The 26,390-nt window shown below is 35.9% G+C and overlaps 1 protein-coding gene across 2 annotated transcripts in view; it reads left to right on the top strand.

Annotated features, from left to right (window-relative positions):
- The window catches only part of Mhcl (Myosin heavy chain-like), a 156,177-nt gene extending 147,084 nt beyond the window's left edge, over window positions 1-9,093 (top strand). For both annotated transcript variants that reach the window (XM_090114166.1, XM_090114167.1), the window contains 11 exons: window positions 42-203; window positions 883-1,059; window positions 1,474-1,603; window positions 1,943-2,090; window positions 2,405-2,510; window positions 2,854-3,051; window positions 3,452-3,661; window positions 4,195-4,361; window positions 6,716-6,925; window positions 7,247-7,354; window positions 7,592-9,093. In XM_090114166.1, the coding sequence (XP_089970292.1) occupies window positions 42-203; window positions 883-1,059; window positions 1,474-1,603; window positions 1,943-2,090; window positions 2,405-2,510; window positions 2,854-3,051; window positions 3,452-3,661; window positions 4,195-4,361; window positions 6,716-6,925; window positions 7,247-7,354; window positions 7,592-7,679 (1,704 nt within the window). In that variant the 3' untranslated portion in view covers window positions 7,680-9,093. The remainder of the gene's footprint in view (window positions 1-41; window positions 204-882; window positions 1,060-1,473; window positions 1,604-1,942; window positions 2,091-2,404; window positions 2,511-2,853; window positions 3,052-3,451; window positions 3,662-4,194; window positions 4,362-6,715; window positions 6,926-7,246; window positions 7,355-7,591) is intronic.
- The last annotated feature ends 17,297 nt before the right edge of the window (window positions 9,094-26,390 follow it).

The raw sequence follows: 26,390 nt of genomic DNA, 5'->3' as shown, positions 1-26,390 counted from the left end.
CCTGACCACGAAATGCCTAATCTTTTGTTCTCGTATTGCAGACGTGCCGCAACAACCTGCTGGAGAAGCGGCAGCGCAAGTTCGACGCGGAGGTGCAGAGCTCGCAGGAGGAGCTGAAGCGCGAGCGCGCGGCCCGCGAGCGACTCGCGCGCGAGCGGGACCAGGCGCACGCCGAGAAGTACGCGCTCGAGCAGAGCCTCTCTGTGAGTAACGTGGGAGTTTTTTTTTTCTTATGGACATTATCACACAAATCGACCTAGTCCCACAGTAAGCTCTATTAAGGCTTGTGTTGTGGGTTCTGGCGACGATAAATATAATATGTATTTAATAAATACATATATAGATAATAACACCCAGACCCAAGAACAAATAATTGAGTTCATCACACAAATATTTGCCCCGACCGGGGATCGAACCCGGGACCGTCGGCTCAGTAGGCAGTTACTTTACCACTGCGCCAACCGCGTCGTCAAAGTTGGTTTGTGAAAGTGTGTGAGCGAGGCATTATGATGGGTTAAGGGTGATCACTTACGTAAGTGCAAATAATGAGTGCCTTCAAATTTGTAATATGATTATCAGCCATTTGATAAGCAATAAGAGCCTGCTCGTCGTGTTATGGTATACCAATTAATGTTCAGAACGTGACACTGCAGAAAAAGCAGAAGCTTTTTCTACTTTTCTTCGTGTTTGTCAGTCACAACATGAATTTCGCGATATAGTCTTTTTATGATCGCACATCAAGTCATAGCCGTTTTCAATATAGTCATAATTATAGTCAATTTCGCGTTTTGAGTAAAATTTTCGTTCAATTAGCGATTCCGGTCTTTAAGCGTTAATTTATCATGCATAAAGTACTAATTTATACCCTTTTTTGGTACATAGGAAGCTCGGCTAGAAATCGAGCTGAAGGAGGAGCGGCTTGCGGCGGCTTCACGCGAGCTGGAGGAGCGCGGTGGGGGGGGAGACGAGCTGAGCGCACTGAGACGCGCTAAGGCCGAGCTCGAGAGACGCGTGCGCGACCAGGAGGAGGAGCTAGATGAACTCGCGGGGCAGATACAGGTGAGCGGGCGGAAAATTTCATTTTTTATAAGGCCATGAAAAAATTGTTATTTTTGATCTTATTTTAATAAAAAAAAAACAAGCAGCTAAAAGTTTGTAATGTTCTCTATTGGGCAGTCTTAATTATAGCATCGTATGACTATCTGAAGAGTAGATTAACAAGATCGTTAGAAAGATACAAGTAGCGTCGCACTCAAGATCGATAGATACAAATTGAGCTTTTCTCGTCTTTCCACAAATCTTTATTTTTCTAGTAAATACAGTAATTTATTTATAATAAATATATTATTTATTAATAAATATGCAGTAATTTATTTCACATAATTTTTTTAACATTTAATTAGGCTTTATCAACTTTTAAAATGTCACGACTTGAACATAATTGTAAAATAAAAACAATAATTTCGTTCACAGTTACTGGAGAGTTCGAAACTTCGAGTGGAAATGTTGCTGGAACAGCAGCGCAAAGAGGCTCGCCTCGAAGCGGCCGCGCGGGACGACGAGATGGAGGAGACTAGAGCTAATGCCGCTAAGAAACTTAAGAGTTAGTACATTTTTTATCCGTGATATTTCTACCTAATAGTTCGTAGAAGAATAATAATTGATCATGTGCTAGCAGGATACTTTATTCATTTGGATTTTTTTATACTTACTGAATTATTTCTAGAAAATTTATTAATTCATATCAAACCATATTTTCGATTAAAAAACGAAATTGTATGTTAAGTTAAATTTAAATTAGTTGAAAAATGTTTCATAATTTTTGTTATCTAGTTTTAAGTAAGTATTGCATGTAGATTACGCGCTTTAAAAAAATTTGTAAACAATTTTTTAATAAAGCACAAAATCTTCGAAATAATCTGACTGTTTTTTCCTATTGCAGTACTAGAAAGCCAGCTAGAAAGCGAGCATTCAGAGCGCAGCTTGCTACTACGTGAGCGGCACGAACTGGAGCGACGTCTGGCCGCGCTAGAAGAAACCGCAAGAGCCGAGACTCAGGAACAGGTTCAGCTCGTGCATAGACTCAAGAGGTGAGATTTATACAAGTATGTTAATAAGTATACACACACATGCACATGTGCACACGCACACAGAGGTCGTGCTCGTAGAGACGCGGGAGCAGGTGCAGCTCGTGCATACACATGTAATAATTCATGACAAAATATCATCAATCTTGTATAAACTTTTGGGTGACCGCTGTTGCACTTTATTCCGCCGGTAATACTCAAAAGTTTGCGTCTTTGAATGGTGTTTTATGATTTGTATGAATGATTGATCACTCAACATAATTTATTTCTAATATTGATACTAATATCCGTCCTCTTAATTTTTATTTGCCTTTCAGGGATTTGAAACGATACCGCGCACTGTTACGAGACGCTCAAACGATGTTGGAACAAAAGGAGAAGGAAGGTGGCGGCAAAGCCCAAATTAGACAATTGAAAAACCAGGTTAGTTCTAATTATAATAACATAACATACATATTCATAACATTGTTTTAACAAATTCAAATTCAATTACATTTATTTGCAAGAATGCAGTTACAAATATAGGTGTTGTTATTACAATATAATAGCGTAATTTCTACCCACTATCTGCGTGTGGAAATATTTAAATGGACATAAATTAAATCACACTAATTCTATGTGTCACAAATTCCTAAAAGTATTTTATTTGAAAATATGTATAAGGTTACTTTTTCAGTTTCATAAAATATGAATACAGCTAACGCGTATTGCTATTTAGTTACTACTACATAATTATTTTAAAATCTATTTTTTTTTTATATCTAAGGTGGAAGACTTAGAATTGGCCCTCCGCGCTGCGAATAAAGCGCGTTCCACCGCTGAAGCGGAAGCTTCTGAAGCGGCTTCAGCGCTTGAAGAAGCGAACCGGGCTAGGAATGAAGCAGCTGAGCGAGCGCTTTCCGCTAGCAGGGATGCGGCTGCTGCTAGAGCGCAGTTGGATGACGCGGAGGAAGAAGCTGCTGAGGTAAAATTAGATAATATTTATAAAAAAGATACTTTATTATAATATTTATAGAAGACTTTATAGAACCTGCTGCAGTAAAGTTCCACTTAGATAGTGAAAAGTGATTACTTGTATTCATAAGTATGCACTATTAGCATGCATATTGGAACCTAAAATTTTGTAGCTAAGAAAGTTTGTAGTATTGTGTATAGTAATGTATAACTTTTTAATACTAATGTTGATAGGAAGTTCGTACCGTTTATTAGCTTTTCATACGCAGATTATAAATTATAAAATTTGTAAAGGAACGGGATATTATCACTGAACTCATGCTACTTAGTTTTTAATATTTTTTTTATTTGTCTTTTTAATTACCACCAACATATCGAAACTAATAACTTATACTGACGTTTGCTTTTAGCTGCTGAAGAAGTACCGCGCAAGTACAAGCGCACTATGCGCGGCGCAAGCTGAAGCTCGCGAAGCAGAAGCTAAAGCTGAAGCTGCGAATGAAGAGGCGCGAGCTGCTCGCGAGCGAGCTGCAGAGTTAGCTGCGAGGCTTGCTGCTGCAGAGGCGGGACACTCGCACGGGCAGCATGAGACTGAAAGACGATTGGAGCTGAGGAACAAGGTATGGGGATACTGAAATACTTGCGCGGTTGGTCGATGAAACAGTCGATAGCTCAGATACAGACCGTTGACTTTTATTTAATATAATGTGATTATATTATAATACACGTACATGATATTCATACTCAGTACACACTCCATACTGTTTAACTGAATATTCAGATAAATATTGATGCTGGGATATTTATATAGATAAAAACGGCCAAGTCTACTTAGCAGTAATTGTTTTTTTATGATTTTCACAATTTTTCCTTTATATTATGTGTTATAAGATGTTACTTCGTAAAATTTGCATCATAAATGGATTTATCTTTTGTTTGCGTTGGCTTAGAAGTTTGATTTTTCAAGTATTCCACAAATTTAGTATAATTTCATTTATTATAGTACCTTTTTATTGGAAAGCTTGCGCATATAAAAATGTACTAAAACTTGATGCAAAACTTTCGCTACATTGCCAACTTTTTGTCCAAGAAGTGCTGGGAACTAGCAACATGCAATTTGCGTATATCTAATTTGTTGAATATTTGTGTGCAGGAGCTAGAATCGAATCTAGAACTGGAAGCGACGTCCCGCGCCCGCGTGGAGGGGCAGGCGGCGCGGCTGCGGGACGCGCACGAGCAGCTCGCGCACGAGCTGGCGCAGGCGCGCGCGAGGGACGCGGCCGCGGCCGACGAGCTGCGCAAGCTGGCCAGGCAGATACGGTAATAGACTAGCTTTTGAGTGAAAGTTTTAAATTTTATTCAAAAAATATTTTCTTATATAATACGAATTATATACGAAAATATTTTTTAATCACTAATCTTTATATTCTAGGAGACCCAGATAATTTTATTCCTGCAAATTCACTAGTAACTCCTATTCATATTCAACCTGAATGATATTTTTTATTTGAATAAAAAATTCAAATTTTTTATTCAAATTAAATGTACAGTGGTGGACGTTTAATTAGAATCACGTAACAGGATGAAGTAGTCATCAAATTTATTTACTTTTGTGTATTAACGTTTTAGAGATTAAGCATTATTTCATATGTAATAGATCACCCGTTTATCTAGTTTTACAAGACATTGCTTAATTTTAATCAAAAGTTAGCTTACATTAATAAAATTAAACAACTTTAAGTGAAGTCTGATTTCCGAGTATTTTCAGTCTGGACAACAAATTAGAAACAGCACGGTTCGAGTGTTCCAAAGTCAAAACCTGTTGAAATGCCGCCAATATTTTTTTCTTCTACAAATATTTGCACCGTTTTTTAAACATTCCATCTAAAAGTTTCTGAAAATTAATTTGCTTTGCAGTATAAATGGGTAAAAGTAAGATTTGTGACCCATCAACAAGAAAAATAATTTTAAATTTACATTTTGACAAAAACTGGAGTTACAGGAAAATTGCAAATCATTTAGAGTGTTCGATAAAAAGATATTCAATGATACCGTTTATTTAAAAGAGCATGGTACTTCTGATTAAGTCCCTAAAAAAGCTCGACCATGAAAAACCACTGCTTGCGAGCATAGGCAAATAATTCTTTTCGCAAAGATGGATCCATTTAATGGTTCCAATTCTATTAGAAAATATGTTTTTGCAAACGTCTTAAAATCTCATACAATATAAGCCACGACGTTGTAAAGCCGTTGTTGTCTATAAAGATTATAACAGTCTAAAAACAACCCCATACATGCCCATACTATATTGTTTCCTCCGCCATGCTGAACTGTTTATTTATTATCTAAGGCCTGGTTAACTGAACGACGCGCGTATCCTTTGCCATCAGAATTGATTAAATTAATTTTAGTTTCATCCCAAAATAAAACATTTTCACTGACGGACTGTCCACTAGTAATATTTCTTAGTAAATGAAAATCGTTGTTCCCTGTACTGCCTAGTAAGAAGCTGTACTTTTCTGGCGTCTCTCCCAATAAATTTTGCCTCGACTTACTGCCTGCGAATCGATCTCATCGACACATTGCGAGGTTCATCTTCGGAAAAAACCTAATTTAATAATAGAATTTGAACTTTTAAATGGATCCATCTTTGCCAAAAGAATCATTTGCCTATCCTCGCGTGCAGTGGTTTTTCATGGTCGAGCTTTTCTAGGCACTTGATCGGAAGTACCATGCTCTTTTAAATAAACTATAGCATTGAATATATTTTTATCGAACACTCTAAATGATTTTCAATTTTCCTGTAACTCTAGTTTTTGTAAAAATGTAAGCTTAAAATTATTTTTCTTGTTGATGGGTCACAAATCTTACTTTTACCCATTTTTACTGCAAAGCAAATTAATTTTCAGAAACTTTTAGATAGAATGTTTAAAAAATGGTGCAAATATGTGTAGAAGAAAAAAATATTGGTGGCATTTCAACAGGTTTTGACTTTGGAGCACTTGAACCATGCTGTTTCTAATTTGTTGTCCAGACTGAAAATACTCGGAAATCAGACTTCACTTAAAGTTGTTTAATTTTATTAATTTAAGCTAACGTTTGATTAAAATTAAGCAATTTCTTATAAAACTAGATAAACGGGTGTTCTATTACATATGAAATAATACTTAATCTCTAATACGTTAATACATAAATGTTAAATGAATTTGATGACTACTTCATCGTGTTACGTGTTTCTAATTAAACGACCACCACTGTATGAGCAGTGGGACATACTGTTGGTATGTCCCACTGTTCATACCAACAGTGGGACACCCTGTATAAGTTCCTATATATTAGCATTCAAATGCTTTATAAATGAGAACACTTAAAAAATATAAAAATTCAACCACAGAGCCGGATTGAAACGAGACGAAAGAGGTGAAAGACGCGAGTTTCAATTAATGTGTTTCAATTGACTTCTTTAAAAAAAAATTAGAAAGATTTGGTTGTGAATGTCTAACAAAATGCACCATTAGCATTTTGCTTACTATTAGCTAACTGCTAGTGCATATACGTTATATGTATTTAACTTCATGATGCTGTCTAATCCTGTATGTTGTAAATCGTGATTATATATTATTTCTTATAAATACTTTTTGCTATAATAAACTTACTAATTATTGTATCAACAGGGAGCTCAAAGAAGAGAACACTTCCCTAAACTCGAAACTGAGCGAGGCGCTGCGGCTCAAGAGCGCTGCTGAATCAGCGGCTCAAGCGGCTGCAGCGGAAGCGGCGGCTGCAAGAGACGAAGCGAGGCTCGCTGCACGCCGCGCTACAGCGCTGCAGGAGGCGATAGCTGGAGATCTCTCTAGTCCGGGCGACTCTAGGGACACTGATAGGTGAGTTGGTGTTTGTACTAGGTATCTGTATAATCGTGTTAGTTAACTAAAATTAATCTAATTCAATTTACACATTTTGAATACTAAATTAGTTTTTAGTTATTTTTCTAGGAAGATACGATTTTTTAATTTAGCAATAAATGCGTGTGATAGCGTGTTATGTAATTTTGTGATACTATTCAATTGCTTTACGTTTCTTTACAATCCAATATTCTCTCTGATTACACATTGCATTCTTTCCCTACTGGTATTTACATTATTTCAATGTAACATGTCATAATTTACAATAGAATTACGCTAATATGTATTGCATATTTCCAGTGAGAACGATAGCTACAGCTCGGACGAGTCGATCGGCACGTTCCTGGCCAACCACAAGCTGAGCCCCTCCGCGCCCTCGCGCACCAGCTTGCACCAGGACTCGCATAAGTAATTACCCTCACATTACCCTCACACATATAGTAATAATATGAGTGTGACTTTAAGTCGACTAAAATAATATAGGAATAGAATAAGGAAATAAAAATAAACAAAAATATCGATCGTTTATTTAGTATTTTATCAAGTGATATAAATTCATGAAAAATAATTCCACACAAATTTTCGAAATCCTGTAAGCGTTTATAATTATTTCGCGAAATCATTATTTATTTTCCATTTCCCAAGGTCCACCAGCTCGGAGGGCCGGCACAGCCGCTCGAGCGCCGGCTCCGGCTCGAAGCCGCTCAGCCCCACGAAGGAGTCGTTCGCATAACAGCCGCCCGCCGCGGCCGCCGGGCTGCTCGGCGCGGCGCTGCCCGCGCTCTGCGCCGTCTTCTGCCGCCAGCGCGCCGCGCACACCGTCATCGAGTAGACGCGCCATGGACGTGTGACGTGTGACATTGACAGGTGTCTTAATGACAGGCCGCCATCTTGCGAGATACGTCAACGTGACAGCACCGCCATCTTGGGAGATACGACTTGACTTGGATTGTGATTTTTTAATTCGTGTAGATGTTTGACGATGTATTGTTGAGATATAAAAAGGAAATAGATATACAAATTGACAAGTGTTTAACGTGCGTGGATTATTCCTTTCAACGATAATGTCGGTCTGTCTTATATTACTGTTAGTCATTTTAATTGTATTTAAAAACGTATGTTAGTGCAATATGGCGGTCATACCTATTTATTGTCTATGGTGTAAAGTGAATGTTTGAACTTTTGAGTGTACGTGTTTTATTGTGAGTAGATATGTGACGTGCTTGGAATCGTTATGTAATAACAACTATTTGTCTACATTATACTGTTATCGACTAATAAAACTACTGAATTCTTGTAAACAGCAATAAATACGACTAATAGACCTAATAAGCTGAGCATTTGTCTACAAAAACGTATTAGATGTGGTATTATTACACTGCTCAACCATTTATACATTGCTATACATTTGTGAGGCTATACATTTTTGACTTTTCTAGTTTTTGATATACAACAATATTATATCCATTTTTAACTTAGTAAAACGGCACTATTGTTAGTCTATGCCAAGTCATTAGCATCGCTGATTTGTTTACATAAAATGCATGCATTCCAAATAGATCTTACTTATATTAAACTTGGCTTGACTTTACCATGAAACAACAAGGCTTGGACATTATTTATTTAGCTGATAATTTTATTAGGAAATTGTTTATGTGGTTAGATGTTGAGCTGACTTCAGCCAATCAGTATTTAGATGAAATAGAGACGGGATTATCACTGTAATATTAGGTTGATTGTTATTTAGTTAGCTAACATGTAAATAATTAGATTGCGTATACATTATTATTATTATTTAATTTGTAATATTCGTGTGATCAGACTGTTATTGTATGATTTTTGTTACACTGTAAGTTGTTGCTTTATAAACGATCAAACATATCTGTTAGGTACCTAATATATCGAATTCCTTATTGACTGGTTTTTGTTTTATTTAATTTTATTAGCGATCTGTAATCGTATTTCTTAATGTATTATGAATATAATTATAAAGTCTTCTAAATCTTCATAATATACCCTAGATACGTGTCTATAGCCATTGTCTTCTTTATATCTATGTGTATTGTACGATAATGTGATGAAATGTTACTGCGTTCAATATTGGTTGTAAATGAAATTATTTAATAAAGTAACTCATGGAAATATAATTTTTTCGTTTCATTTATTATCTATTATCTCCTAGAGCTGATCCTCATATTTTGGACGTAAAATAATCTATACTTAATATTATAAAGCTGAAGAGTTTGTTTGTTTGTTTAAACGCGCTAATCTTGGGAACTACAGGTCCGATTTGAAAAATTCTTTGGGTTTTAGATAGGCCAATTACCGAGGAAGGATAGGACCATATTATATTATCATCTGGCTAAGACCAACAGGAGCGGAGCAATGCGGGTAAAACCGCATTGAATTTGAGTTTGTGTTCGTGTTTGTGTTTGTTTGAGTTTGAGTTTGTTTGAATTTGAGTTTGGGTTTGAATGAATGAATGAATGAATGAATGAAAATTCTTTATTGCTTATAAATAAATACAAATGCAAAAGCACACAACACAGTGTGTTGTGTTTGTGTTTGTGTCTGAGTTTGTGTTTATGTTTGTGTTTGTTTGTGTATGTGTTTGAGTTTGAGTTTGTGTTTGTTTGAGTTTGAGTTTGTGTTTGTTTGAGTTTGAGTTTTTGTTTGTTTGCGTTTGAGTTTGAGTTTGAGTTTGAATTTGAGTTTGAGTTTGAATTTGAGTTTGAGTTCGAGTTTGACACGAACACGAACACGAACACGAACACGAAAACGAACACGAACACGAACACGAACACGAACACGAACACGAACACGAACACGAACACGAACACGAACACGAACACGAACAACGAACAACGAACAACGAACATCGAACAACGAACAACGAACAACGAACAACGAACACGAACACGAACACGAACACGAACAACGAACAACGAACAACGAACAACGAACAACGAGCAACGAACAATGAACAACGAACACGAACAACGAACACGAACACAAACACAACTCGAATTCGAACACGAACACGAACCAAACGTGTGGATGGCTGTTTGTGTTGGAATGTGAATGTGAATGTTGAATGTGAAATTGAATGTGAATGTGAATGTGAATGTGAATGTGAATGTGAATGTGAATTTTCACATTCACATTCACATTCACATTCACATTCACATTCACATTCACATTCACATTCACATTCACATTCACATTCACATTCACATTCACATTCACATTCACATTCACATTCAATTTCACATTCAACATTCACATTCACATTCCAACACAAACAGCCATCCACACGTTTGGTTCGTGTTCGTTTTCGAATTCGAGTTGTGTTTGTGTTCGTGTTCGTGTTCGTGTTCGTTGTTCGTTGTTCGTTGTTCGTTGTTCGTTGTTCGTTGTTCGTTGTTCGTTGTTCGTTGTTCGTTGTTCGTTGTTCGTTGTTCGTTGTTCGTTGTTCGTTGTTCGTGTTCGTGTTCGTGTTCGTGTTCGTGTTCGTGTTCGTGTTCGTGTTTGTGTTTCAATTTGAATTTGAATTTGTGTGTTTGTGTTTGTGTTTGTGTATGTTCACATTCACATTCACATTCACATTCACATTCACATTCACATTCACATTGTTCGTTGTTCGTTGTTCGTTGTTCGTTGTTCGTTGTTCGTTGTTCGTTGTTCGTTGTTCGTTGTTCGTTGTTCGTTGTTCGTTGTTCGTTGTTCGTTGTTCGTTGTTCGTTGTTCGTTGTTCGTTGTTCGTTGTTCGTTGTTCGTTGTTCGTTGTTCGTTGTTCGTTGTTCGTTGTTCGTTGTTCGTTGTTCGTTGTTCGTTGTTCGTTGTTCGTTGTTCGTTGTTCGTTGTTCGTTGTTCGTTGTTCGTTGTTCGTTGTTCGTTGTTCGTTGTTCGTTGTTCGTTGTTCGTTGTTCGTTGTTCGTTGTTCGTTGTTCGTTGTTCGTTGTTCGTTGTTCGTTGTTCGTTGTTCGTGTTCGTGTTCGTGTTCGTGTTCGTGTTCGTGTTCGTGTTCGTGTTCGTGTTCGTGTTCGTGTTCGTGTTCGTGTTCGTGTTCGTGTTCGTGTTTGTTTTGTGTTTCAATTTGAATTTGAATTTGTGTGTTTGTGTTTGTGTATGTTCACATTCACATTCACATTCACATCCACATTGTTCGTTGTTCGTTGTTCGTTGTTCGTTGTTCGTTGTTCGTTGTTCGTTGTTCGTTGTTCGTTGTTCGTGTTCGTGTTCGTGTTCGTGTTCGTGTTCGTGTTCGTGTTCGTGTTCGTGTTCGTGTTCGTGTTCGTGTTCGTGTTTGTTTTGTGTTTCAATTTGAATTTGAATTTGTGTGTTTGTGTTTGTGTTTGTGTATGTTCACATTCACATTCACATTCACATTCACATTCACATTCACATTCACATTCACATTCACATTCACATTGTTCGTTGTTCGTTGTTCGTTGTTCGTTGTTCGTTGTTCGTTGTTCGTTGTTCGTTGTTCGTTGTTCGTTGTTCGTTGTTCGTTGTTCGTTGTTCGTTGTTCGTTGTTCGTTGTTCGTTGTTCGTTGTTCGTTGTTCGTTGTTCGTTGTTCGTTGTTCGTGTTCGTGTTCGTGTTCGTGTTCGTGTTCGTGTTCGTGTTCGTGTTCGTGTTCGTGTTCGTGTTCGTGTTCGTGTTCGTGTTCGTGTTCGTGTTCGTGTTCGTGTTTGTTTTGTGTTTCAATTTGAATTTGAATTTGTGTGTTTGTGTTTGTGTATGTTCACATTCACATTCACATTCACATCCACATTGTTCGTTGTTCGTTGTTCGTTGTTCGTTGTTCGTTGTTCGTTGTTCGTTGTTCGTTGTTCGTTGTTCGTGTTCGTGTTCGTGTTCGTGTTCGTGTTCGTGTTCGTGTTCGTGTTCGTGTTCGTGTTTGTTTTGTGTTTCAATTTGAATTTGAATTTGTGTGTTTGTGTTTGTGTTTGTGTATGTTCACATTCACATTCACATTCACATTCACATTCACATTCACATTCACATTGTTCGTTGTTCGTTGTTCGTTGTTCGTTGTTCGTTGTTCGTTGTTCGTTGTTCGTTGTTCGTTGTTCGTTGTTCGTTGTTCGTTGTTCGTTGTTCGTTGTTCGTTGTTCGTTGTTCGTTGTTCGTTGTTCGTTGTTCGTGTTCGTGTTCGTGTTCGTGTTCGTGTTCGTGTTCGTGTTCGTGTTCGTGTTCGTGTTCGTGTTCGTGTTCGTGTTCGTTGTTAGCTGGAGCGTTATATTATTGTTTGCGTTTATAGACCCCCTTCCAGTGACTATAATATGTTTGAGACAGTCATGGAAGAAATATTAAAGCGTCTAAGCAGGAGTAAAAAAAAAGTTATAGTATGTGGTGATTTTAATATTGATTTACTTTTACAATCACAAACGGCTACACGAATTGTTAATTTATTTCAGTCATTTAATCTATATAAACTTTTTAACGAACCCACACGAATTACACCTACTTCTGCAACCTGTATTGATAATATATACTGTGACTGCATCTGTTTAGAGAAAAATATTCTCAATACATTGACTTCGGATCACTGTGGCCAGAAAGTAGTTTTTGAATGGGATTGCATACCTACATTTAAAAGGATTAATGTTAGGCCTATAACTAAAAAAGGCATTAATAAATTTAGGAATAATATTAATAAAAACCTGCCCGTACTAAATGATCAATCCTTTCCTAATAGTCCTTGAGAAATGTTTAATAATCTTTTTAATTTAGTACATTGAATTTGAAAAAATATTTAAAGTTAAATCTTTAAATATTACCAAGGATTTACCATTTAGTAAATGGGCGACAGCTAGTATACATAGGTGCAGGAACATTCTTTATTTAAGGAATATATGGAAGATAAAAACCCATGGAGGGTTGTCGCGTAAAAACCACAGGACAGTTCTTTGGCATATTATGATATATACGTACAGTTACTTACATATTTTGTAAAATTAAATTGTAATACTGAAATGATTTAAAAGAGCAACTATGGAGTTTCTTGCCGATTCTTCTCCATAGATACTGCTTTCCGAATCGGTGGTAAATGTTAAAATATGTATTGACGTTTCAAAAGTGCTTCTCGAAGAAGTCTAATTGAATAAATAAATGTTTGAGTTTGAGTTTTGAGTTTATGAATTATATGGTATGAAGCAATATAATAAAGACCCATCTTTTATTTATTTATTTATTTCTTCGTAATCATACAGCATTACAGTAAATAACATCATCAATACATATAATAAAATTCTAGAAAAGTGGTGTCTGTACAATGAAAATATGTAAAAAAAATTTAGCAGGGGTTATTACTAAATCGATCCCAAACCCAAAACTGTCGTTAAAATTTTTTTTGTCTGTTTGTCTGTTTGTCCGTTTGTCTGTTTGTCTGTATGTTTGAACACGCTAATCTCAGAAACGGCTTATCCGATTTAAATGCGGTTTTCACTAATATATTTTGGTAATCTTCATTTAACATTTAGTGTTTATTTCATGTCAATCAGTTTATAAATAAAAAAGTTATGACCATTTAAGTATTCACGGCGAACATTTGCTAAGGCATTCTATTCTATTATACAGTGTACGATAAAACGTAAGTTATCTGTTATACGCTACAGTTATTTCTGGTGGTGGGGGTGGGGGTGAGGGGGTAAGCTGAGGTAGTAGGGGGGGAGGGGCAAATTAAAATTATGCTTATTTTTAGGTAAATTTTATACATAAAATGTCCTTTAAATTATGTCGTATTACATATATTTTTAAGCCCCGACGCAAAAAGATGAGTGATAAGTGTTTGACCGCTATGTGTGTCTGTGTGTGTGTATCTGTTTGTTCCACCGTAGCTCGCTAACAGGTAATCCGAATAAGATGCGGTTTTTTGTATATTTTCCGACGCTGGTTCTTAGATAAAGTGTATCAAAATCGGTTCATCCATTTATTATACCTACCTATATATAAAAAAGTGGGTAAAAGTGGGAATGAAAAAAATTAAAGTTGTCGAATCTAAGTCATATATATTAAACTAGATTTCCACCCGCGGCTTCGCCCGCGTTTTCAAAGGAAAACCCGCATAGTTCCCGTTCCCGTGGGATTTCCGGGATAAAACCTATCCTATGTGTTAATCCAAGTTACCCTCTATATGTGTGCTAAATTTCATTGTAATCGGTTCAGTAGTTTTTACGTGAAAGAGTAACAAACATCCATACATCCATACATCCATAAATCCTTACAAACTTTCGCCTTTATAATAGTACTAGCTTTACGCCTGCGGCTTCGCCCGCGTTTTCAAAGAAAAACTCGCATAGTTCCCGTTCCCGTGGGATTTCCGGGATAAAACCTAGCCTATGTTACTCGTGGATAATGTAGCTTTCGAATGGTGAAAGAATTTTTAAAATCACGAGCAATAATATATGCCTAGGGGGCGATGTGCAAAAATATCTGTCACTAGAACAAATTCAATAATATCTGTCTGCCCGTATACAGCAAAAATATCTGACATTAGTAAGCAGCATTATAAAGTGGCATCAAAATTATATGACGAAAATGTAGAGCAAATAATTGTGACAACCTCTCGAAGCATAAATATGTGACGTAACCTAGGAGGCAATAATATCTGACACAATTTTATATTTCTGTATTGTAAAATATAATTGATTCCTCACAAAAAGCATAAATATGTGACACTAGCTTTCCGCCCGCGGCTTCGCCTGCGTTTTCACAGAAATACCGCATAGTTCCCGTTCACGGCATAAATATGTGACATCAACTAGGTGGCAATAATATCTGACACAATTTCATATTTCTGTATTTTGCATCGATTCCTCACAAAAAGCATAAATATGTGACCTCAACTAGGAAGCAATAATATCTGACACAATTTCATATTTCTGTATTTTTCATCGATTCCTCACACAAAGCATAAATATGTGACCTCAACTAGGAAGCAATAATATCTGACACAATTTCATATTTCTGTATTTTTCATCGATTCCTCACACAAAGCATAAATATGTGACACCAACTAGGTGGCAATAATATCTGACACAATTTCATATTTCTGTATTTTGCATCGATTCCTCACAAAAAGCATAAATATGTGACCTCAACTAGGAAGCAATAATATCTGACACAATTTCATATTTCTGTATTTTTCATCGATTCCTCACACAAAGCATAAATATGTGACCTCAACTAGGAAGCAATAATATCTGACACAATTTCATATTTCTGTATTTTTCATCGATTCCTCACACAAAGCATAAATATGTGACACCAACTAGGTGGCAATAACATCTGACACAATTTCATATTTCTGTATTTTGCATCGATTCCTCACAAAAAGCATAAATATGTGACATCAACTAGGAAGCAATAATATCTGACACAATTTCATATTTCTGTATTTTGCTTCGATTCCTCACACAAAGCATAAATATGTGACACCAACTAGGTGTCAATAATATCTGACACAATTTTATATTTCTGTATTTTGCGTTGATTCCACACAAAAAGCATAAACATGTGACATCAACTAGGAAGCAATAATATCTGACACAATTTTATTTTCAATTTAATATTGAATTAATATAAAATAAATAAATTTTATTTTAACTACGTTGTTTTAAAACATGATTACCATGTTAATTAATATGTGCCGTCGTTGTATACACAAATTGTATGTCTAGATATTATATCCTACTAGCTTAACACCCGCGGCTTCGCCCGCTTTTTCAAAGACAAACACGCATAGTTTCCGTTCCTGTGGGATTTCCAGGATAAAAGCTCTCATAAGCGATAATCCAAGTTACCAAGTTCTATGTGTGTGCCAAATTCCATTGTTTTGTCTTTATTTGTGTGAAAGAGTAACAAACATCCTTACATGATACTCACGAACTTTCGCATTTATAATATTAGAAGGATATCATATCATGACAAAATTAAAGTATTCATATAATACCCACTTGGGTAGATCTATTTTATTTGAAGGTTCAGTGTAACCTTCGTGTATTATTTAGAAATTGTTTTGTTATATTTGACGTTAGCGACGTTTGACACGATTGCTCCGTTATTCATTCTCATTTACCTATAATATTGCTATTATTGAAGTAAAACTTCTTTAGGCGCGACTAGGGAGTAACTCAGATTTTTTTTCTGACGGAAGTAACGCTTACTATAGTCTGTGTAGTTTCCGCCATTTAAAAATAATAATTCTGATTGGTTGTAAGTATATGTCATATACTACACGCTTCTTGACTTATACGCCAGCTAGTGGCAAATATCATAATCAATTAGGATTATTTATTTTCAAATTTTCAAACGGATCAATTGTGAATAGCAAGGTGAATGAAAAATTCAACAGTTTTAAAAACATTATTTTAAATTGCAAAATTTTTTGAAAATCTCTAAATATACTTGTTTATTTATTACTTTTAAAATAAGTACTTAAATTAAAAATAAAAATAAACATGTTGCGGATTATAATCAATCTATTTTAAATATTGCTGAGGACAAAGTAGTATCCATAGCAACAGATATGTATATAGGTTGTCATTCAGTTGAACAAGAAGCATATGTACGCCAACAATTTCATAAAATGTCAGTTATTGATACAGGAGGATTGCCTTATGAAATCATATTAGTTCTTAACAAATTTTACATTATTACAACCAATATTGATGTATCTGATGGCTTAGCCAACGGTTGTGTTGGAAAGTTAGTGTATATTGAACGTGATGACAGTGATAACATCATACGCTTATGGCTTGAGTTTCCTGGTAAGATAGGAGAGAAAATTAGGAAAAAAGCTGCCCATCATATTCAAACTCTAAACATTAGTAGAACAGCAGTCCCAATTTTACGAAGATCGTCATCTGTACCAATGAATAGAAATAAGACAATATTTGCAAAGAGAAATCACTTTCCATTAGTATCTGCTTGTGCGCTTACAATACATAAGTCTCAAGGTGGTACTTTTGATCAAATCGTTTATGGATACAATAAAAGTCACAGTCAGCAGCTGTTATATGTAAGCATTATCACGAGTAACTGATATAAATGGATTGTTCATTGTCTCAAACACCGATGACAACAAATTTTATCATGGAAGAAAGCGTCCAGGGGGAATAGTTGATTTACAGTGTGAATTTGAAAGACTTTCAAATTCTCGCCTAATAACACAATAGGAAGAATTATATAACCTTGTAAATGAGAGTAACATTACACTATTTTCCTTCAACTGCCAAAGTTTACGTGCTCATGTTTCTGATCTGAATGATAAAGTATTAAAAAGGTCCACATTGCTGTTATTTTCCGAAACTTGGATGAAAAATGACGAACAAATTCTTATTGAAAATTTTTATTGCGTTACCCAATACAAACGACCCAACTCAACTGCTGGTGGAGTAGCTGTATATCATTCATCTACAGATACACTGAACAATGTAACACCAATTCAAAATATTTCACCAACTATATTATCACAAATTTCCGATGAGGTTTCACAAATTGGTGACATCGCCTTGGTTCGATGTGTTAATACGAATGACCAACCTGTGATTATCGTTGTTATTTATATTTCTACAAATACTAGCCTGACAAATATCATAAAATTTATTCATCAGCAATTACTTCACTTCACAATTGAAGGTTCTCGACTTTTAAATAGTAATTATCATGAATTACCGATGATTCTAACTGGAGATTTTAATGTTAATTTTCGCTCTCAGGAATCTCAGCCGTTAATTGATTTTTTAGAAGAAAAATTTGATTTATCTATGAATACTTCTCGACTTCATTCAACAACGCGTTTCGGTACAACGATAGATGCTGTATTTTCAAGAAAAGTAGCAAATTTAGAGAGTAAAATTTATGTTTCACATTATAGTTACCACAAACCTATAATTTCGTACGTAAGAAATTATGATGACATTCAATTACCTGTTTCGAATGAATAATATTAATATAACATTTAAATAATCTTTGTAAAGCACATGAATAATAAATATAATTAAATTATAATATAATATTTATTTATTTAAGTTAATATTTAATCATTTCAGTGATATATGTCGTCAACGCCAAAGAAGTTTTACTTCAATCGCGCGTAAAGGTTACACGCACACACTTTTTTTTTATTGAGTATCGAAAATTATGGCAAGTTATCATATTATCGTAATTTCATTTAAATCCATACTAATATTATAAATGCGAAAGTAACTCTGTCTGTCTGTCTGTTACTGAAATGAAATCCCACCAAAAACATTTTCATGTAAAATGTTGCCAAGACGAGCCCATATGACGCGCACTGTCAAAAAGTTATCAGATCTCATGTAGAGCCAAGCTTCTAACACTACACGCCCTAACTCTACAAGGCCTAACTAACAACTAACAACTAACAAGGAACAACTAACAACGAACAATGAACAATGTGAATGTGAATGTGAATGTGAATGTGAATGTGAATGTGAATGTGAATGTGAACATACACAAACACAAACACTAACACAAACACAAACACACAAATTCAAATTCAAATTCAAACACAATACAAACACAAACTCAAACTCAAACACAAACACAAACACATACACAAACACAAACACAAACACAAACACAAACACAAACACAAACACAAACACAAACACAAACACGAACAACGAACAACGAACAACGAACAACGAACGACGAACAACGAACAACGAACAGTGAACAACGAACAACGAACAACGAACAACGAACAATGTGAATGTGAATGTGAATGTGAACGTACACAAACACAAACACAAACACACAAATTCAAATTCAAACACAAAACAAACACAAACTCAAACACAAACACATACACAAACACATACACAAACACAAACACAAACACAAACACAAACACAAACACAAACACAAACACAAACACAAACACAAACACAAACACAAACACAAACACAAACACAAACACAAACACAAACACAAACACAAACACAAACACAAACACAAACACAAACACAAACACAAACACAAACACGAACAACGAACAACGAACAACGAACAATGTGAATGTGAATGTGAATGTGAACGTACACAAACACAAACACAAACACAAACACACAAATTCAAATTCAAATTCAAACACAAAACAAACACAAACTCAAACACAAACACAAACACATACACAAACACAAACACAAACACAAATACAAACACAAACACGAACAACGAACAACGAACAACGAACAACGAACAACGAACAACGAACAACGAACAACGAACAACGAACAACGAACAACGAACAACGAACAACGAACAACGAACAACGAACAACGAACAATGTGAATGTGAATGTGAATGTGAATGTGAACGTACACAAACACAAACACAAACACAAACACAAACACACAAATTCAAATTCAAATTCAAACACAAAACAAACACAAACTCAAACACAAACACAAACACATACACAAACACAAACACAAACACAAACACAAACACAAATACAAACACAAACACGAACAACGAACAACGAACAACGAACAACGAACAACGAACAACGAACAACGAACAACGAACAACGAACAACGAACAACGAACAACGAACAACGAACAACGAACAACGAACAACGAACAACGAACAACGAACAACGAACAACGAACAACGAACAACGAACAACGAACAACGAACAACGAACAACGAACAATGTGAATGTGAATGTGAATGTGAATGTGAATGTGAACGTACACAAACACAAACACAAACACAAACACACAAATTCAAATTCAAATTCAAACACAAAACAAACACAAACTCAAACACAAACACAAACACATACACAAACACAAACACAAACACAAACACAAATACAAACACGAACAACGAACAACGAACAACGAACAACGAACAACGAACAATGTGAATGTGAATGTGAATGTGAATTTTATTTTATTTTATTAGTTTCCAAACAGCATATACAACAATATAACAAACAAATTGTTCAAGTACAATTAATAACGTCCTATGTATAAGCCTATTCTATGGATACACAAATGTTTAGAGTGTGAAAGATGTTAAAACAATTAAAAATACTGTTACCACAACAATAAAAAAATACAATAAAAGATATACTTAGGATAACAAGATTCGACATAAATCCGTATGCTTCTGGTGCTACGCAGAGCAGTAAGTACTAAGCGACGAAAACTGGCTAGACTATTTGAAAATAGTCATTAAAATGGGAAAAAGTTAAGTTATATATCAACAAGTTTTAATTATTTGTTCCTCTAATTTTGGGCACATAAAATGTAAGATTTTAGAGGCAGTTTAATTAAAAACAATTAACGAATTAATTATAAATTATACATATCAGCCATACTTGGCCTTTGATCAGGAAATCTTATAGGTTAATGATATTCAATAGTATTAAGTTACTCCTTATAATTATTGACATGCGATATATGTTATTATATTTATTATTACCTAAGTGTTGAATCAATAGTATTTAAGGTTTATAGTTTAGTAATATACCTTAATATAGCAAGATATTATGTGAGAGCAGGAAAATAAATTATGAAGCTGTATGGTAAGAATTTATGGAAGAAGTTCGCAAACTCTAAGTTTACTCTTGAGAGTGAATAAAATAGTAATAGAAAAATGTAAAGAGGTATATCAGAGCGGAGGAATTCAGGAGATTTAAGTGTTTCTGCCTTTTAAACCGAGCACAAAAATGATTTGAAGTAATGACAGGAGGGAGTGGTTTTAAATTCGGTTGCACTTCTTGTAATTTATATTTTGGTAGGCAACGATATATTCGGCTCTATTCGTAACTTTTTACTTGAATTGGTCGTAAATATTATCGAGGACCAAATTGATTACAATTTTCAATGGTTTGAAGGATTTTCTTAATTGAATTGTTAATTTTAATGCTCTTTTCCAGGGCACATGTAGGTTCATATAGGCCAAAAAGCTCAAAAATTCGAACGATTTAAGCCAGGAAAAATAATGAAAAATTTTCATGGTTTAATAATTTTACCGTATTCCATATCTATTTTAACATTGACCTTCAACGCCTTTACCGTTTTAAAAAAATAGTTATCAGTATCATCAATATGACATAAACGGTTACCTATGACGTGTAAACGATCAATATTGTATAATAGCAAAACCAAATATATGATCATTACCGTTGTAATAAGTGGTTGTACAAACATTTGCTTCATAATATGTATATAGGTACTATACGTGTTTATTATGAATATAGTAAAACTGACCCGAGTGGTCAAGGAAAAACTGATACTTTAAGTCTATGCTATATTTTATAATACAATTAAGCCAAGGTCAATGCTATAGTTGTATGCACGTGATAAGCATAGACTAGATTTAAATGTTTAGAAGAAATATTTAGAAAAATATTGTTACGAAGTGTCTAGTCGTCCGCTAAACGGATGAATGAAATGAAAATTAGTCGTCCGATTACCGGATGAATAAAATAATTTAATCGTCCGATTACCGGATGAATAAAATAATTTAATCGTCCGATTATTCGGATTACTAGATAACCTTTTAACACTAAAGCTAGTTGGGTTGGACTAAAGCAAAGGGGGCGCAGGACTTAGAAAATTTTTGATGGAGTTGGTGTCATTATAACACCTATTTATTATTGTTTTATCGTAAAGATTACCCTAATATAAGCATGTTTTATAGGAACAACTTTTCTCTAAAATCAAAAATGGCGAGATATTCGCCCTCAATTCGTTAGGTTAGGTTTAGGTTAGGTTAGCCTTTAGGTTAGGTTAGGTTAGGTTTCTTAAAAAAAAAACTACACAGAAATAGGAGCCCCGCGAAGCGGGGCTCCGTCGACGCGCAAAAAAATCAAGTTTAGGTTAGGTTAGCCGTTAGGTTAGGTTAGGTAAGGTTTCTTAAAAAAAAACTACACAGAAATAGGAGCCCCGCCAAGCGGGGCTCCGTCGACGCGCAAAAAAAAAATCAAGTTTAGGTTAGGTTAGCCGTTAGGTTAGGTTAGGTTAGATTTCTTAAAAAAAAAAACTACACAGAAATAGGAGCCCCGCTTCGCGGGGCTCCGTCGACGCGCAAAAAAAATCAAGTTTAGGTTAGGTTAGCCGTTAGGTTAGGTTAGGTTAGGTTTCTTAAAAAAAAACTACACAGAGATAGGAGCCCCGCGAAGCGGGGCTCCGTCGACGCGCAAAAAAAAAATCAAGTTTAGGTTAGGTTAGCCGTTAGGTTAGGTTAGGTTAGGTTTCTTAAAAAAAAAACTACACAGAAATAGGAGCCCCGCGAAGCGGGGCTCCGTCGACGCGCAAAAAAAAAATCAAATACCTACGTGTGCCCTCCTCCCCCCTCTCCTCCCCCCACAAAAAACCTATAATACGTGCGGCAGTTCTCTAAAGAAACCCCGATAACCTAACTATATAGATAAATAGATGTTATCGGACGATTAAATTATTTTATTCATCCGGTAATCGGACGACTAATTTGTCATTGCAATTTGTAATTTGTAAGTGTCTAGTCGTCCGCTAAACGGATGAATAAAATAAATTAGTCGTCCGTTTAGCGGACGACTAGCACTGTCCATATTGTTATTATGGTCCTGGGTAATAATAATATTTTCAAAGGATAAAAGCAGATACTTTGACTATATTTTCTATGATTAATTTGAAGTGCTCTTAGTTTTATTTAGTTTTTGCAATGAAAGAAAATATTTAGTAGGTATGTTCTCAAATAATATCTAACTGACGTTGCATGCATTCTCTCCATTTTTGTGAAGACTTTCACTAAACTACTAATCTTCGGGTCAATAGTTAAAGTTACACGAAGCAAAATTACATCAAGTTCTGTCAAATCGTTTCCAAGGTAAATATGTACATGAAATACCTCACGATATTTTAGGTAGCTACTTGTCTATGACAAGTAGTTCACGTACCTGTACGACGCTACTTCGCTCATGTTAAAGTGTCATCTAAAACGTTTGTTTGCACATTGTACGATTTTTTTGTGTTTATTCCAATAAAATCTCACCTACGTGTAAGGCAAATCCTATAATCGACTTAATAGTACGTAGGTACTTATCGTAAATTATTGTCAAATAAGCACACGTTTTGTTGAGAAATTCATCGGAAAATATAATATAATTATCACCTTATTGTTTAAAATTTAAAAATGTACCTAATTAAGTTTTGTGAACGGCCGGTTTGGTCGTTTTTTAAACGACTGAACGACTGACAACTCAATGAAATAATGAAAATTATTTTTTGCGATACAAAAAATATACAAAATAATGGCAAGATGCATGACGTGACGGTGTTGCCATGACGCGACTTTGAAATTGAACTCATATTGCGCCTAAACTCTAAAGACGTTTCACTTCAAAAACAGCAAAATAAAATAATTTATTCGGCATAGTTTGTAACACATTTTTAAGATTCAAGACCCTCATTCCAGCTAATTATAAAAATTGTGGGAAGTTACATAGAACACGTCAATTGCGAACCACAATAAAAATAACCATTCTTTATAATTCCTAATAATATCCTGTCCTTGTTTTCTTACGCTAAAACTATATCGACGCAATTTGACTTAAATGTTGTGTATCATAGGTTCTATTTGTTTTTAAAGGATTGTAAACGATCACCACCGCTCATGAAAATTTTCAGAAATGTACTGGGAGAGGAAAAGGAAACAGGCAGTATTTCTATCCAGATTAGACGAATAGCCTTAAATACCTATAGAATCCATATTAATCTACATTATAGGTAGATACAATAAATGATAAACAGTGATGATACACTCGCGACTCTACATTTTCTAATATCTTGAACTTAGCAAATAATTTTCTTTAACACATAAAAGACAATATTATTAGTTATAAGAGGGATTAACACAATACAAAAAGCGACCATATCGATCTAGTTAGAAATCAAAATGTATATCACTTTTAAGTTCTAAGCCCATTCTTTATAAAATGTTAACTTTAATTTGGCTTACATATTAAATTACTAAAAAGTAATAGAAAAATGCTACGTCTATTATAGCTGTAGCAGTAGGTACTATATGAATGTATCTACTATGACGTGTAATCAAAATTACATCAATCCTTTTAGAATATGAATTAATGGAACGGTGTACTAAATTGATTAATTATAATAATTAATTAATGAGGATAATTAATTGATATTGATTGACGTTTACATGATTTAGTTATCTGCCATCACAAAGTGGTTTATTATGGTTTAATAATAAGAATACTAAGAATTAATTAGTGTTCGTAAATAAGCTGAAGATTAACAAAATATCGCCATGAAAGGCGATATACCTACGAGGCGGAAAAACATGGTTTGTTATTTAACAGGAATAACTTAACTATAATTATAAAATTATATAGAATTGTTAAATTGATTACACTACAAAGAAGTAATTACATGAAAGAAATAGATTTATAAATTTTATTATTTGGCAAGTTTTAACCCTAAAATTTACGATGCATAATGCATATGATGCATATGAATTTTCACAAACATTTTATACAACCCATTCCCCATTTTATATTATTTGAATGCAATGATTATTTACGTGTTATTAAGAAAATATATCTAATAGAGGTTTCTAGAAGAACAATGGTTTTTTTTTTTTTTTTTTTTTTTTTTTTTTTATGTCAGAGCAAGCAAAGGGGCAGGTGGGCCACCTGATGGTAAGTGGTCACCACCGCCCATAAACACTTGCAACACTAGAAGTGTTGCAGGTGCTTTGCCGGCCTTTTATGGACAAATAAGCTCTTTTCTTGAAGGCCCCAATGTCGTAGTTGTTCGGAAACACCGCAGGTGGCAAATTGTTCCACAGTTTCACCGTACGCGGAAGGAAGTTGCGGGTGAAGCGGACAGTGGTGGAGCGCCAACCATCCAGATGGTGCGGATGGAACAGATTTTTACGGCGTGTGGTCCGGTGGTGGAACTGTGCGGCTGGTAGTAGATGGAACAATTCCTCAGAGCACTCCCCATAGTAGATTCTGTACAGTATACAGAGAGACGCAACGTCTCTTCGCACTGACAGAGGATCGAGCCTATCGGAAAGCCTACGGTCATCGACAATTCGAGCTGCTCGACGTTGGATGCGGTCAAGAGGAAGGAGTTGGTACTGTGGAGCTCCGGCCCAGAGATGAGAACAGTACTCCATATGCGGTCGCACCTGAGCCTTGTACAGCTGAAGTCGGTGGGCCGGCTTGAAGTACTGTCTCGATCTACTGAGCACACCAAGCTTTTTCGAGGCTAATTTAGCCTTCGCTTCCAAATGACTGCGGAATTGAACGTCACTCGAGATTTCAACTCCGAGGATTCCGATTTTCGGCGATATACTAAGGGGAGTACTCTTAAACCGAGGTTCTACGACAAATGGGGTCTTTTTAGCGGTGAACGCGCAAACCTGTGTCTTTTGGGGATTGAACTCGACAAGATTAAGTTCGCCCCAATCCGAGACTTCTTGAAGAGAAGACTCGACTTCAGACACAAGTTTGTTTCGGCTCTCATTAAGGCTTTCCTTTGAAGTGTTTGCACGGCCGGGATAAAGAGCATCCCCCGTACTGTCGTCTGCATAGCAATGAATGTTACTGATTTGTAACAAATCATTGATATGCAGAAGAAACAGTGTAGGAGATAGCACGCAGCCTTGTGGGACACCAGCATTCACATGAAGAGGCTTAGAGCAAGAACCGTCGATAACGACCTTAATGCTCCTCTCTTCCAGGAAGCTGGCAACCCAATCGCATAACTTCGCAGGAAGTCCGAAAGATGGTAATTTCGCTAGAAGTGCCCTGTGCCAGACCCGATCGAAGGCTTTCGCTACATCCAAACTTACAGCCAATGCCTCCCCTTTACTCTCAACCGCCTCCGCCCATCTGTGAGTGAGGTACACCAAAAGATCACCAGTCGAGCGACCACTACGGAAACCGTATTGCCGGTCGCTTAACAGCTGGTTCTCCTCCAGGTACCTCATGAGCTGGCAGTTAATAATGGATTCCATTATTTTGGAGAGTAAAGAAGTGATGGCGATCGGTCTGTAGTTAGACGGATTTGAGCGATCGCCTTTTTTAGGGATTGGGTGGACAAGAGCAGTCTTCCACGAATTCGGAACAATGCCTTTGGCGTAAGAGAGCCGAAAAAGACGCGTTACAACCGGTGCCAACTCAGGAGCACATGTCCTAAGCACAATAGGGGAGACTCCATCCGGCCCTGTCGACTTATGGATGTCAAGGGAAAAGAGAGCATTTCGAACGGCACGTTGTGTAAAACGTATATCCGCCATTGAATGGTTGCACCGCGGGATGGTCGGCGGTGTCTTTCCCCTGTCATCAAGAGTCGAGTTCCTAGCAAAGAGAGCGCCCAAGAGTTCAGCTTTCTCTTTAGCGGAATGGGCCAGAGAGTCTTCGTCCTTGTGCAAAGGTGGA

Source organism: Colias eurytheme, chromosome 21 (assembly GCF_061535395.1).
Source record: "Colias eurytheme isolate Ceu_HAF_F1 chromosome 21, ilColEury1 Martin Lab GWU primary, whole genome shotgun sequence".
Classification (NCBI taxonomy): domain Eukaryota; kingdom Metazoa; phylum Arthropoda; class Insecta; order Lepidoptera; family Pieridae; genus Colias; species Colias eurytheme.
Note: the sequence above shows the minus strand (reverse complement) of the source record. Positions and strands in the feature narration are given on the sequence as shown.